The sequence below is a fragment of the Macrobrachium rosenbergii genome, chromosome 55 (assembly GCF_040412425.1).
Source record: "Macrobrachium rosenbergii isolate ZJJX-2024 chromosome 55, ASM4041242v1, whole genome shotgun sequence".
Classification (NCBI taxonomy): Eukaryota; Metazoa; Arthropoda; class Malacostraca; order Decapoda; family Palaemonidae; genus Macrobrachium; species Macrobrachium rosenbergii.
Genome location: NC_089795.1, coordinates 31,327,697 through 31,343,839, shown reverse-complemented (window position 1 = coordinate 31,343,839; position 16,143 = coordinate 31,327,697). Strand labels below are relative to the sequence as shown.

The window sequence follows — 16,143 nt, the reverse complement described above, 5'->3', positions numbered from 1 at the left end:
ATCTTAATCTCTGCTTTTAGTCATTTATCAGGACTTACACAGCTGCGATGTTAAATAGTTGATGTTATCCAATATATTTTTACAAATGAAGGATACCATTATGTAATTCCTATATAAACTCCTATATTGTGCCATGTGTTAAGGTCAGTTATAATGCAATTACGTTTTATAAAAGAAAATATGTGTCATTTGATGAGGTCTTTTCATTATGAAGACTTTTAAGTCAGTTGGGTTCATTGATCATTTGTTTTTACTTCTTAGATGTTTTCAGCTGCTGAATGTCTTTTGTGCTGTGCAATGAACAGCACATGCTTGAATGCATGGTGGCAATCAAGCATGATCCTTGATTAACTGGAAATTACCACTGTAAAGGGAAACTGGTTGTCTGCATAACTCGGAAATTGTGACTCTGTGATAAAGATTGTTCTATCGGAAACAAAATGGTTTAATTCTGGCGAATTAACGTTAAAAGGCTACATCTGTGTACCTGTTTACTTATTTTGATAACACTTGGATATGGGGTGGGGGTTAGGCATAAACACTTACAGCTAATTCCAGTGGAAAACTTCGGACGGCAGTTAAGGGAGCAGCTCCCATTCGGCCACTAGCGTCTTATTTTTTGTCTGTTCCCTCTTGACTCTTCCCTTGCAACAAGTTTCCCTCTTATTTAAAAACATAGTTTCAATAATAACAATATGAACATGAACCGCAGTAAAGGCAAAAGAACTCTTGTCATTCATATGCACATTCTTAATCATGGAATTATGTCGACTCCAAGTTCAGTCTTACCGATAAACAGTAACCTAAGGTTTATGACGCTGGTTGCATCGTTCATAAACAGTTTGCCTGTTTCGCTATTTATTGTCGTAATTGTGCGTTTATAAGCCAAATAATGTTTTCTACCATCTTACCTTCTGAGTAGTTTCATTACCTTTCATACACCTACAATAAAACAAGTTCGCACATGAAGTACTAGATATTTTCATAATGAACATTAGCATTTGCGAAGGTATTAAATCAATATCCAGTCATCACTGCTTCGATCTTTCATGATGAGTGACATTCAGAGAAGGAACTTCGTTTTATGCCTTGTCAAAATGTAATGATGTCAGTAGACTGGTAATTATATATATATATATATATATATATATATATATATATATATATATATATATATAAATATGTATATGTATATATATATATATATATATATATATATATATATATATATATATATATATATATATAAATATAATGAATCATGTATCGGTACTAAGCTTTTGAGCAAGACTTTTCAAACATGTATTTGTAATTAACCTAAGTGTCAAAATAGATATGACAGAAATTTAACTCGTAATAGTTTATTAAATTTCCATACGCTTGATAATTGTAGAAATATACACTTTTGAGGCCTGTGAGTGTTGATAATATATTACGTGGCATTGAACACCAACCTGTTCACTATAGAGATATGAGCTTCGTAAATAAAATCAGTTTCAGTATCAGCATTCAGCTTGAAGTTTAGCTCACTCACTGCAATATATAGAGCGGTAATGCCATTCAATTTCGGACTGTTGGCGACAAAAATTATGGAAGTCATATAAATATCCAGCCAATCTCATTTCTGGCGGCTACCTGTTGGGCTTAGACAGCTTATTTCTTATGAAACCTGTCCACGTAATGTCGATCTTGAAAGTATCGAATCATGCACATATGTATTGACTGATTTTCTGTGCACAACTTATGCCATACAGTACTTTATAGGCTTCGTAAGTCTGCCAGTGGAAGCTATGTTATTTGCTTTAGTTTCATTTGTAAGTTTCGGAATAAGGGAATGTACCTGGTTTCTTAAAGCTTTTGAGTATTGTCGTCATGAAGTATGATCCATTTTTAGGATATTTTGGAAAACAATTTAATTTTTCTTTAAAAAACAAAAGCTGATATTTATATCCAAGGGGAACGTTCTCAGAACAGAAGAGAAACATTGAAAATTTAGGAGGAAAGTGCTGAAGGCAGTAAGGTTAAATGTCAGGAGCATATGTAAATGGATGTTGATAACTTATATATATATATATATATATATATATATATATATATATATATATATATATATATATATTTATTTATATATGTATATATATATATATATATATATATATATATATATATATATATATACATACATACACATATAATAATATATATATATACATACACGTTAATGCATACACACATATATATACATACATACATATATCGAAGAGGAGAGGAACCGGAGAACGAAATTTAGGACAACAATTTAAATAATAAATACAGCTGTTCCAGCCTGTATTGTTAATGGGTAACAAGTTGATGACCTGTTTATGAGACTTTTTAATGATACAGTGAAACTAAAACTGCCGTCACAGCATCTAGGTTATCGACGCCGAAGTGATGACTCCTACAATATGAGTGTGTGATGTGGGGTTGGGAAGAGAAGCCTTGATCCGTTTCCTTACCCTTATTTTATGCCAGTTCGGGATCTTGTCCGGAACCACCCATTTTCGTGTAAAGATAAGGGGCTTGCCAAATGCCTTTCACCCAGGAGGACCAGTAGCAGAGAAGAGCTTGAAACTTCAATACGTGTCAACCTTAGTAGCGAGGTGTGATCAGATAGGTACTAGGGACTGGCATGTTGCGGGCAGTCGCCAACTACATGAAACAGGGGTTTCTTGGAAGCGATTTGGTGTCGTCATTCCCACCCTGTACCTGCAAAACATTAGCAGGTACTTGAAAGTGCAGTAAATTTCTCAAACATTTCAAAGTATCTGACGTAAAAGGATACAGCTATTGTAATTTCTCATACGTTAATACGCATCCCACTCCTTGACTTTGAATTGTTACAGGTTTTGCATGGGCAGGGATAACTAATGTACATACAGACCCTCATACACATGTACAGCCATAAAGGAGTCTCTTTCGCCATCACAGGAAAATGTTTAACATCTTGTTTGTTTTTCGTCCGTTTCATTGGTTATCTCTTCTTAATATGATGACATGCATACATTGAATTATATAGGTATGAATTAATTAGTAATTATTAAAAAAGTATTTGGAAAGGCACTCAATTCCCCCCCCCTCTTCTCTCATACTCTTTTTTTATTAATAAATTGAAGTGAAAATGATTACAAACCTATTGAATACTCCTCCCCCCATCTCCCTCCCTTTTATTTAATAGCTATAAATGAAAGTGTTTGTAAACCCATTCTATTGCCCCCTCTCTCTCTCTCTCTCTCTGTCTCTCTCTCTCTCTCTCTCTCTCCGTAGTGACACCTGCAGTTAATAACATTATATTGAAACCTAGGGTCCAATCTTTTACTCAGATAATTTACCTTGTTTCCTCTTGGTACACCTATAATGCGTGAAAAGCACACACAGACAAAAGCCGGTTCAATTTATTGTTCTACTTCTTAGTAGGGAAATGCTCTTTGATGACATATTTTATATATATATATATATATATATATATATATATATTTATATATATATATATATATATATATATATATGTGTGTGTGTGTGTGTGTGTGTGTGTGTGTATTTACAAATCATTCTGTTTTATAACTATGTAAGACTACTATCTTAACATTGTTACTCGCTTTATCATTTGCGTTAGTATTTCGCATAGTGCTGTGCAGTCTGTCATCCAGCCATGCTTTAGCTCCTCTCGAGCTAGTATATTGGTTTAGATAGGAAAATAGGGTTTTTTACATACTCCAGACCTATGTCCGCTGCTACTGAAAGTTGTTCATTGTATTTAAATCTCTTAGGCAAGCAGTCTCATGGCCTTCTTTACATACGTAAGCATTCATTTCAAGGATGTTCGGTTCAGTCTTTTACATGTATTTAATGTAGTTGTTACTACGTATACTTGAGGGTTAGATGCAGATGGCCTCGAATGAAAGGCAACGATTCTTACAGGATCTTCTGACATAGGCGCAGTTCGGCGCTTGTATCTCTCTGGATTCAAATGGATGGGTGAGGTTGCTCAAAGGTTAAAACATAATTTCATTTATATTTGAGTATACAAAGGGCTTTTTTTTTTTTTTTTTTTTTTTTTTGAAAAGGAATCCGACCTTCTACAAAGATTCTGATTTCTCTTACCTTATTCCCTCAGTCTAACGACAGTTGTTTCGATGGAGCTACTCTTACCGGCTTGTGTGTTTTTCTCATCCGGTGTCATAGTTCTGCTCTCTTCTTCTTTGCTTTATAACTGACATATATAGCTTAAATATTTGTAGTTCCTCCGCCGGGTCTTTCTCATTCTTGATCTTCATGTGACCCCTCTGTAATTTAAGATTGATAGTTGTATATTGTTAGACAATCTCGAGTATATTCAAGGAATCTGCCTTACAATGTTTAGAAAGGTCATTATAATTATTTACATTCTGGAATAAGATATCTTTTGATATTAAGTGTCGAAGTAATAAGATATCTTTTGATATTAAGTGTCGAAGTAATACAGTTGTGTTATAGTTGTGCCTCCGAAATATAATTGAGATAAAACGATTAAAAAAAATTGCATGAGGAAATGTAGCATTTTTATAACTTGAAGTGGAGAATATAATGGCAATGATCAATACAAAAGATGGAACATATATAAACAAATCTTTATATTTAGTAGAAATAAGATATAATATTTAGCATAAAGTTGCGTTTGTATAAATGTTTAAAACTGTAAAAGGTGCATGAAACTGTGAAGCTCATAAGGCTGCTAGTAAATAAATTTATTCAGACATAAGTAAAGAGGCTGCATGTTTCTCTCCTGTAATTTTCGAGTGTCCACGTTCGCACTTTAGTCAACAAGAAACGAATAGTGAGTGGCAGCTTGATTGATTGTTGAGAAGTGGTTGATAGCCTGACTGGAAGGTTTCGTGATAGGACAAATGAGAATGATTGTTCCTTAAAAATTAAATGAAGATGTGTATAAATATTCACAGACACGAAGCTATAAACGTCGTTTGATATCCAATTCTCTCTATGGGAATATCACCTAAGGGAAATTGTTATTGACAAACGATTGGGTACCTGGGAGACTCGAACACCCGACAGTACATTTCGACGACTTTCAGTGACGTCGGCAAACACTCATGACAGCCGAGAAGTTACCGACGTCACTGGAAGTCGCCGAGAAGTTACCGACGTCACTGAAAGTCGTCCATCCGCACTGTCAGGCGTTCGAGCCTCCCAGGTGTCGAATCGTTTATCAGTTATAATTCCCATTCGGTGATCCCGAAGTGGAGCGAATTGGATAATAAACGACATTTGTAGGTTAATGTTTGTGAATATAAAAAGGTCACAGTGTGTGATAAAATTCATTATATATATATATATATATATATATATATATATATATATATATATATATATTATATATATATATATATATATATATATATATATACATATATATATATATATATATATATATATATATATATATATATATATATATATATAGACGTGAGTGAGAATTTCATCACTACAAAGGGTGAAGTGTTGGATATTCGATTTAGAAGCCTTGGAATAGGTCGTTGATATATTTGTCAGGTAAAAGACATTGGAATAAATGAATTGCACCATGAAACCGACTTAGCAACTACAGAACAAAGCTATGAATGTTATAACAATAAGATTACAAACTATGAGTGTTATAACACTGAGATTACATCCTATGAATGTTATAAAAATAAGATTACAAACTGTGAATGTTATAACAATAAAATTACAAGGTATGAATGTTATGACAATAAGATTACAAACTATGAATGTTATAACAATAAGATTACATGCTATGAATGTTATAACAATAAAATTACAAACTATGAATGTTATAATAAGATTACAAGCTATGAATGTTATAAGAATAAGATTACAAGCTATGAATGTTATAACAATAAGATTACAAGCTATGAATGTTATAACAATAAGATTACAAGCTATGAATGTTATAAGAATAAGATTACAAGCTATGAATGTTATAAGAATAAGATTATAAGCTATGAATGATATAACAATAAGATTACAAGCCATGAATGTTATAACAAGATTACAAGGTAAATAAGTGACGAAAGTGTCGATGAGTAAGATTGGTGTTTGAAAACCATATTTTTGAGAGCTAGAGGACATCCTAGATGGAAAAATGAAATTATGCGGAACATTGCTTTTGATGACATTTAAATATGCAATAAATAATTAAATCTTATGTTATGTAAACTTTGAGCACAAGTTAGGAGTGAATTATCAATGGAGAGCACCTTATGATATCCAAAGAAACCAGTGGTCAAAATTATGGTTTTACTTTCAAGTCTTTAGGAATTCGGGACCTACGAATTGACTTCTTTGCTCTTCAAACAACAAAAGGCATCAGAGATGGGTTATTGGAGCAAAGTGTCAGACACATGGGGCGGAAGCCCAAATGATGTTGCCCCCGAGATGAAAATGTCGAAAATAAAAAAAAAAATACAGCGGAAAATAGAGCAAGAAATGCTCAGTGAAGTTTTACTGAAAGGTGAAGGGAATATGAATAGGTAAATAGAGGGATAAATAAAGAGTACTTTCCTAATAAGTGGTTGCACAAAGTAAAGATGAAATCCGTGAGCAGCTCATTCCCTATCCGTGTTTGACCAGATTCAGTGTAATGCCGTAGATTTTGAGAGCAATATGTACATTCTCCCCATGTTTACTTCGAAATCTTGATAAGTCTCGCCTCTATTTTTTTATTGATGATAGAACATGAGATTTCGTGATTCCAAGACATCTTTAGAATTGAAACATTTGTTTCAATACCAATTAAATTTTTTAAGCGCACTCTCAGCAGTTGGTTGGTGGCAAGGTGACGGGAAATTTTCTTGTAGCAAAATGTACGTATTGGTTACGAGTATTTCCTAAATTGGGAAAAATTTAGTACAAAGACCTAAAAAAAGATAAAGGGCAACCCTTGAGAAACGTAGTATTAAAAAGATGGAAATACTAACCGTAATCAAGCTGTGCTTTTCATTTTAATATTATGGCATTAGAACTTAGGAAGGCAGGTATATCTGTTTTTTCGTTAGTGTTGGAGGAAGGACTACAACGTAAATATTTTTTATTTGGTAGGAGAGCGATGTTATTAAATAAAAAACAGTTATATGTGGAAGTTTATTCGAGCAAGACAAAAACTCATTATTGAATTCAACACTGTTGCATCTTTAAAACATACAGCATTTGCTACAATAATCGTGTGTTGGCTGCATTTGTCATGAGTGTAAATGATTTATACAAAGAACAGGAGAGGCAGTATATATGGGGGAGCTTTGTAAACCTTTGATGTAGGGACCAAAATAAAACGGCAGGCTCATTAAAATTATGATATAGTGATTTTCCTTGCCCCCATTCTTCCAATATCGGGAAATTAGGTAACTTTTGTTCATGGATAATACTAACTGAATGATTAAGCAGCTTGGTGAATTGTTATTTGCACAGATTTATAGATTCCTGTGTCTTACTTTTGTTGCATAACTCCCAGCTGGTTTTCGTTGATTGAGAGGACAAACATGACGTCAGTTTGCTTGTAATTTTTCTTGTAGCTGATGTATTTCCCGGTTTTCTGTATGAAGGCTGTGTCATTGGAGCTTAGATTTGCGTTGCTGGCTGTGACGTTTTGTCGATTTGTATCAACGTCGAGACGTGCACGGTCATTTCCTTATCTTTTCTTGGCATCACATAAGAAAGGGGCATTTTTTATTGACATATCTTATGCTAAACAATTCATAGTTTACGAAAATAATTCCTCCATGAAAGAGAAGAATGAAATGGCTTTTGAGATAAAGATAGTTTATTCTTCATTGCAGCCTGCCAAGTTTTCCATTGCAATCTAAGAAAAAATCTTGTAGGAGTGACAGTCATATTTACCTTATGATGATGCACATAGTCAGAGACAGACAGATAATTAAAGGCAAATATTTGCAAACTTGTTTTTTTAACTTGTTTTAAACTAAATCAAGCTCGAAAATACTTGACACACATCTGCTACTTTCACGTCTTACTGATAATTTAGAATACGTGGAGGAATCAAGGTTATCATCTGCAGGTATGGTATGAATGTTGGGTGTTATGAAGTAAATATCCTTTTGAGTAATACAAGGAAAATAACCTTTACTTTGTTAATAGGTAAATAAATAAAAGTAACCTGATAGAAAACTGATATGTATACGGAAAGAGCCAAGATAAATTAATCTATTCAGTTCTTAGGGATATAAATAATTCGTTAATTCGTTGTTGAACAAACAAAATCGACAAGAGTTGGCGAGAACGTTTGTTGTAATCGATATTTTAATGAACTGGTAAACTGACAAAGACATCAATAACTCAAAAAGATCGCGCATTTAACTTTCGTGTAAACTATCAAAAATGAAAAGGCGTAAATTTCACAGGTGAAGGAGATCTAATATTAGTTTATAAAATTTAACGAAAATAAAGGGAATCTTCAGTAGGACCAGCTAGTCATATATGCTTTATGATTGTTTCTTCAAAAGTGTGACGGTGGAAGTGCAAGAAGTCACAGGGAGATGGAATTTATCTTGTAGAAAGAAGTACCGGAAGCCGTTATGATTCTGATATTCAACAAGCGATAGATGAGAGCATATTGATCCCAAACCGAATTAGATCTGTAATACTAAACGATAGTGATATAGTGCTGAAATGTTTAGAAAAGATAGTGATCATTGCATCTCATGGAGAATATAATATTTCAAACCACTGATCTTGTGGCACGCTTAGATTCTGGCGAATCGTGCAAGATCTCAACGTACATTAATCTACTTCCGCCTTGAAATGTAAATTAATATGTCCATTGACCATAACATATGCTTTATAACATTATGAAATCTTACGTGGGTAAGTTTGCTTCACAAAAGAGTCACGCCTTAAAGTAAGAATGTCGTTTACGGGATTATGCTGCATGGAAAATCCCTTGGAGGGCCATAAGATCAGTCCATTGTCAAGTGCATGTATTTAAATGAAAGCAAAAAAACCGTAAATAACAAGGAAAAAATAGTATGATTATATTTGGGCCCTAGGAAGACAGGAACAATTCAAGAGTCGTTTGACTGTTGTAAAGGAAACTCACGAAGATGAGTTACAGGTTCTCCGTAGTCGGAATAGCGGTACAAAAAATACCCTGTATCAAAGTTCAGTTCATTCTATATTTGGTGAATCCTTACCTTTTGAATTATGGCTGAATCAGCATCTCGAAAGATGTTCTGTAGTCATTATACAGATTAACAAGAACTGTTACACAGCGAGATGCTCAGTTAATGAGTTATAAGTGTGAGAGTCCACACGCTGAAATTCAGACAGAGAAGCCATTGCTGGCAATTAGTGTACTCCTAGCTATCTATCTATGGTCACTAAGCTACTTCACCCTAATGGAAGTGTCTTGATGAGAAAAACAAACCTTTCGTCACTGCCATATTGGAACTTTTAACTCCCATGGGAAGAAAACCTCCACAGCAAAATACTTCAGGCTCCCACACAGGAGGCTCATCAGCAGCGCATCAGACACCGTATACAAACCCATGTATTATACACGCTCTCTCACTGTATGGACATTAAGGGTTTTCGATTCCAGTACGTCTTCCACCCAGGCTGTTCAGCATATTATTTTACTCTCCTTCCTCCTAATAATTCTCTAAACTATTATCCGTCATTCTTTACGTGGCCAAACTCCTCTCACCATCTTTACCGCATTTTCTTTAATTATCATTCAACCCCGAGGCTTCACCTGCGTAAAGGAGAGCAACCTTCTTGGTTCTTTTCTGTGACTCAACTCTTTTCTTATCTTAGTGTTATCCATGACATACACTCCAAAGTACTTCAACATTGATTGTGCTATCCTTGTGATTTCAACTTACTTTCATTAGTTACCCTTGTTCACGCTGACTTTCAATTTTCTTCTTGTAATAACAGTTTCATAGTATTTTCTTAGATTCTTTAGTTTCCATTCACAATCCAGAATTCGTTCTGATTTTATGCATCCCCCCATCCTTAAAAAAGAAAAATTTAATGGCTCATAAAAATTACGTAACTCATTTGAACTCAGCGTCCTTCACATTGCAACTGTAAAATTTCTGTCTTAAAGTTTTCGTAGATCCATATAACCTGTGTATTTCTGAATCCCCATACACATTCCGTGATTATTATGAAAGATTATGCCAACATGATTTTTAGTCACCACTCTTCTTCTTCTCTCGCCTTTCCCCCTTATACAAAAGAGTAATTATTCCTCCCCCCCATTCCTTTGAAACATTTATGTCACCGAGACAGCTACTCAAACTTAATAGAGACTCGGTCACACATTCACCAACATAGACAACATCTCCATTGTAAACTCATCAATTCCTGATGCCTTTTATTTCTTTAGTCTATCAGCGTTGGCATTCTTACATTATCCTATTCCACTCTTACGTCATTTTGTTTTGTTTCTTTTCTATACTTTGCATTAAAAAAAAATCTCCGAAATACTCACTTTAATAGCTCATGACTGCACCACGCCACTTGTAGCTTTTATTTTGTGATAAATTTGTTCATTAACTTTTACGCACATACTGTACTCTCATGCGTAAAATACTCTGATTTTCCCTGAAGTTCTTTTGGAGGTTCAACCAGTTATTGTTATCAGTTTTCCTCTTTTTTTAATATCTGCCACTTGCTTTTTTGAATACCTTCATGCTCTGCTGTACGTGTAGATGGTCATCATATTGATCAAACTTATGCGATTCAAACCATCTTTTTTCCTTCATTAAGCCTCTCATGTTTCAATCCACTGTTTCTGCATGTATTCCTCCTGTTACCTTCCTATGCCTACAGGCACCCTTGCAAATTCTGTGCCACTCCGTGAATTTTATATATTCTTCATATACTCTGTCCACTTTAGGGTCCTCAGTTCTTGTCCCTTTTCCGTAAACTGCATCCTATCCATATATGATGCAGGACTCTCATTATTCTTATCAAATCCACGTATAATAATTTTATTCCCTACGCACATTCAAACACATACATGTATAAATATAAGCACTCACACTCGTATATGTACACACACGCGCACACACATATATATGTATATATATACAATATATATATATATAATCTCCTTTGTTTAACATAAAATTCCAATCATGATTGTTATGAGATCAATATATACATAAATAAATGTGGTGCGAGAATTCCGTAGAGTTATCTCTTGTTGCCAAATCTGTCTTTTGGTGTCATTTCAATTTCTTAATAACAAGTAACAAAGTATAACCACCACGGCCACTACTGTTATTAAAGTGTCTGTTGTTGCTGGTAATAATATCGTATTATTAACATTATCTCTCCTTTTATCGTAAACGAAGGAAAAAGAGACAAGCATCAGCATCCGAAATAATGTTTCATCTGTCCGTGAGAATTATCAGTTGGAATTTTAAAACAATATTTTAGGTTAACATGAACTTTTTAATTTGTAGATGGAAAAATTATTGAATGGGTGTATAAAATTTTCCAGTCTCATGACGATTATTTTTTTTTTTAGGTTTTTTCAGTTAAGCGATGGTGCCTGAAGCCCTAACAACATTTCTCGTGTCTTACCATGAATTGCCTCATGAACAAATTAGCAGCAGCTTCCGTTTAGTTGAATGGAAGACAAATTCCGCTACACTTTATTTTTTATTAGGTTGCATAGTAGGACTAAATATTCATCCCATTCAGTTTTAAATATATCGAGATCAACTACCCTGCTGATAAAAGAAAATAGGAAAGGTTTTGAGAGTTATTTTTGATTAGGTTGCATGGTAGAACTAAATATTCATCCCAGTCACTCTGAAATATATCGAGATCAACTGCCCCGCTGAGAAAAGAAAATAGGAAAGTTTTTGAAAATTGTTTTTGACTAGGTTGCATGGTAGAACTAAATATTCATCCCAGTCACTTTGAAATATATCGAGATCAACGGCCTTGCTGATAAAAGAAAATAGGAAAGATTTTGAGAAACCTCCATAATCTCTCTATGGGTCATAGTCCTGAAGCCACGACTGGGGACTGTGGACCTTGTGCCGTTGGTCTCTGGAGGTGAATTACTTTAATGTATTGCGACATTGTAAGTGCCGTCAAAATTCTCCACCGCATCCGTCAAATTACATATGCGGCACTGTATGATTCATATTAGCTTTGCTTTCTCTCTGCTGCAATGTCGCTGGTCTTCCTTCCCGTTCAGCGCCGTTTTCTGTCAAACGGAGCTCCGTCTAGATCCCCATGCTCTCCTTCGAGAGGGGGAAGGATAGGGGGGAATGAGGAGGGAGGGGGGAGTCAACAAAAGGCAACAGGAAACACCCCTTAATGCTTCATTGCTAATAATGCCTATTTTTTATTTGGTTTATTTGATCGTGTTTGCAAACGCGGATACATACGCATTTGTATATTATTGTTCAATATGTATCCATGACGTAACACATTTCGTAAGAAAAACTTAATTTAATAATATAATGTAGATAGATCTTAAGGGGGAAATAGTTTTATTTACATAAAGACTCAAATTGATATAAAGAAAATAGGCGATCTCATTTCTTGTTACTGATAGCGTGTATGTGTTGAAAACACGTGTAAGTGGGGTGGTTGGGAGCCTCCCAAAGGCGGGGCCGTGGTGGGGGGTGTCTGGGGGCGTCCCACTCTCTTCGCTCTTTATTCAACTAGCTCATGGTTTCTTTAAGCTCTCGAACACATGTTGCCTGATAATAATCCTCCTTCTTACAATGATTTCATTGAGAGATTGTTTGTAATCTCCGTCATTTGGACGTCATTTACAACCGTAGCTTCTTAATTATGTGAGGGTATTTATTACGACGTGAAAGAAACGCTCGTGAACGAATGTTTTCGATACGGAGTTGACAGCTGTGTGAAAGTGTTGGTGGTTTCTCCAACATGGCCGTGTGTCTGGGTCGCCTGTTTAGACCAATCGCAGGCGCTCTCGTGGGTTTGAGGTCCGTTTTCTTTGACGGTAGTGGTGGCTGGTTGCCGATTGCGAGATATACAACCTCCCTCTCATAGAAACACTCGGTGGTTGGTGTTGCTTTGAGTTGGTGACAGTGGTAGCTGTGGGAGCAGTGGTTGTTGATGTTAGTGGTGCTAAGGAGTTGGGTGTGTTTTAGTGTGTGTGATTAGTGATGTCTCAGTGTTGTGCCAAATCTAGTTGATAAGTGCCAAAAATAAATAAACGGTAGATCTTTTAGTTCCCCCTAGTAGAAGCCATGATTGTGCCCAGCGTGTGACATGATGTGCCCAGCCTGTTTCACTCATGGCTCGCAAGAAGTACGTATTGACGAGGCTTTCAACAATAACAATGTGTGCCAGGCGCTTTCCCCTCTACCTTGCCATGAGTACTGACTGAACACGAGCCATCTCACCTTTCTTATCGGCCATATATTTTTCACGCACGCATAAATTCTTTTCATTTACACGCTGTAATGGATTATTGTGTTGATATAAAACACAAGAAATACATACATGTATCAAGTAACACCATAAAACACCAGATAGCAAAAATACTCCAGTTACTCAATAAAATTTACATTGTTTTCCATAAATGACACCTGCTTATAGATCTTGAATGTTTGTTTACATCAAAATCTTTTTCATGTTTGGTAATGGTATTCATGCATCCTTATACATGTAATTGTCTTTGATTGTGTATGAAGTATGTTTATCAGAAGAGCGTACACACTTGCCTATCGTATTTGCATGACATATCTCGGTTGCAGAACACGTCTCGAGACTCGTAAGAAAAATGAAGTTTCATTGTTAGGTAATTCAAAGTGTTACGATTTTAGTCGCGACCAGAATTATAGTGAAAAACAAGGATATAAACTAGTGTTACAAGGAAGGAAAAATTTAATCACAAATGAGGCGAGAATTCTTCCATTATTGTACTATCTGTATAAGAGGGGATTATCGATTTGTTAAGCTTTACGTAGGCAAATTTACAGTTACAGCTGATGAAAATGTTTTTCGTCCCGTACGTGCGATGGCTAACTCCCACAAACACTGAAGACATTACCTATAATATGTAGCTTCCTAGGAAATGACCTGCAAAGGACAACACCTATTTTTATCTTTTTTTTTTTTGTCAGCACTGACGTCATGACATCATGCTCTTTAATGTTAGATTGAAAAAGAGAGGTGCTCATCTAGACGATAAAGTTACCTGCATTTCTGTCTTACATGTAAATTGCTTTATAGTGTAATATTTGTATGTGTGTTTATATGGGTCGATATAGCATAGTCATTTGGATTCTGAGATTATATATATATATATATATATATATATATATATATATATATATATATATATATATATATATATATAATGTGTGTGTGTGTTATTCTCTGCTCAGTTGAATATGGGTAATACATTGTATCAGAATTGTTAACCTCCACATTCATATACATATGTTTCATGGGGTGATTTGAATAGTCTTTATAATATTCATATTTATTTTTGCATCGTTTATCTACATGTATATTGAAGAACATAACTAAATCCAACAAGCAGATATGCACTTTTACCCAGTTTCTACAGTTTAAACAAACCCAGAAGTCATGCACTCTATCTTTCATTGTCATTTATTCAGATTAGTAGAAATAAGGGTGTTATGGATATTAAAAAAACACATTGTTAAAAACAAGAATGTTGATAGCACATGACTGCATATTAGTACAATAAAAAAAATTACATTGGAGTAAAATTGTAACGCATTACTATAATATAGTTACATGGTTTCGAAAGTGCACGTGTTATTCATACGCTGCATGTACATTTACAGTTGTTTATAGACACATGATGCTTGTATGACTCAGTGTTGCACATATGTATACTTATCCATGTATATATGTGGCGACACTCGTTGTTTATTTACAATTGGTTCAAAACTCTGGCTAAAACCGAAAGAGCAGGTAATCTGTGACCTTGCCATTGTTGGTGACGGAGATCACGTACAGTAGTTACTTGATGCTTAGGCCCATGGAACCGAGTCCGTTCTTGAAGTAGAGGGTGAGGTGCCGTCTTCTTTACCACATTACGACAACAGTCGAGATGGACAAAATTCTGCTCGTCAGCTTGCTTTGGCTTTTCGGAAATTCGCTTTGGTGATGATGGGGTTACCTTGACCTTTGATAAATTAAAGTTTGGGGGTACAACCGAATAAGACAGAGAATTCTTGAAGTCATAGAAAGTGGTTAATTGAAGTATTTCTTTGAAATTTTGATGAAGGATTGTGATTTTGACAAGAATTTAATTGATAGATCATTTAAGTAACATTGCTTTATAAATAAATTAAGCCTTCAACAGGCTCTTAGTGAGTCCGGTACTGTTAATAAATCAAGCGCTTATCTTAATAGAGGTACTTCAAAGGTTTGCAGATCCTTAGTAAGTCTGTTGTTATTCCGATTCTTATCGTATTCAGAATGTGTCAAAAGAATTGCTGTGACTTATTGAAAATGAAATACTGATTGTCTTGAAAAAGTTAATTTCCTCTTTTAAAGAAAATTATAATGTAGTATTGTTTGGAATTTACAGAAGTGCCAGTATTAGCTCCAAATCAGATTTAGCAAGACAAAATGAGATTCGAATAATTTATTGGGGAAAATCGACACCAAGGTGTTGTCTACGCCTTTGATAAACAGAATACCGAAGTTTGGAAGAGAGTATAAGCTATTTAGGCATTAGAAACTTAGAATAAGGAAAATGAGATGAAACGAAATACCGAAAGGTAGATTACTAAATTCAAGTGAGGAGGAATGGGCCTTAGTTTGTTCGGAAGTAATCTGTTCGAATGTGTGTTTACTGATCATAATCACAGGTTGATGCCTTCCGGCCATTTCGTGCTGTCCAGATTAGAGGTCGGCATCAATTGCTCCTCAGATGCCGTCAAACAAAAGGACGGTGTGCGCAACCTTCAGGGTACGGATAATACCATATATACCTTTGGTTATATATATTTATATAATATATACATACATATATATATATATATATATATATATATATATATATATATATATATATATATATATGTGTGTGTGTGTGTGTGTGTG

At 34.8% G+C, this 16,143-nt stretch overlaps 1 protein-coding gene across 9 annotated transcripts in view; it reads left to right on the top strand.

The window, feature by feature from the left end:
* The window catches only part of shaker (Potassium voltage-gated channel protein Shaker), a 650,071-nt gene that overhangs the window by 328,852 nt on the left and 305,076 nt on the right, over window positions 1-16,143 (top strand). Inside the window, exon 1 of one of the 9 annotated variants that reach the window (XM_067099790.1) lies at window positions 13,106-13,362. The exons of 6 other annotated variants lie outside the window; for them this stretch is intronic. Coding sequence is in view for 1 of the 3 variants with exons in the window: in XM_067099788.1 (XP_066955889.1) it covers window positions 13,349-13,362 (14 nt within the window). In the remaining 2 variants the exon portion in view is untranslated. Of the gene's footprint in view, window positions 1-13,105; window positions 13,363-16,143 lie in introns of those variants that run through there. 2 more of the 9 variants (XM_067099788.1, XM_067099789.1) reach the window with 2 other exon arrangements.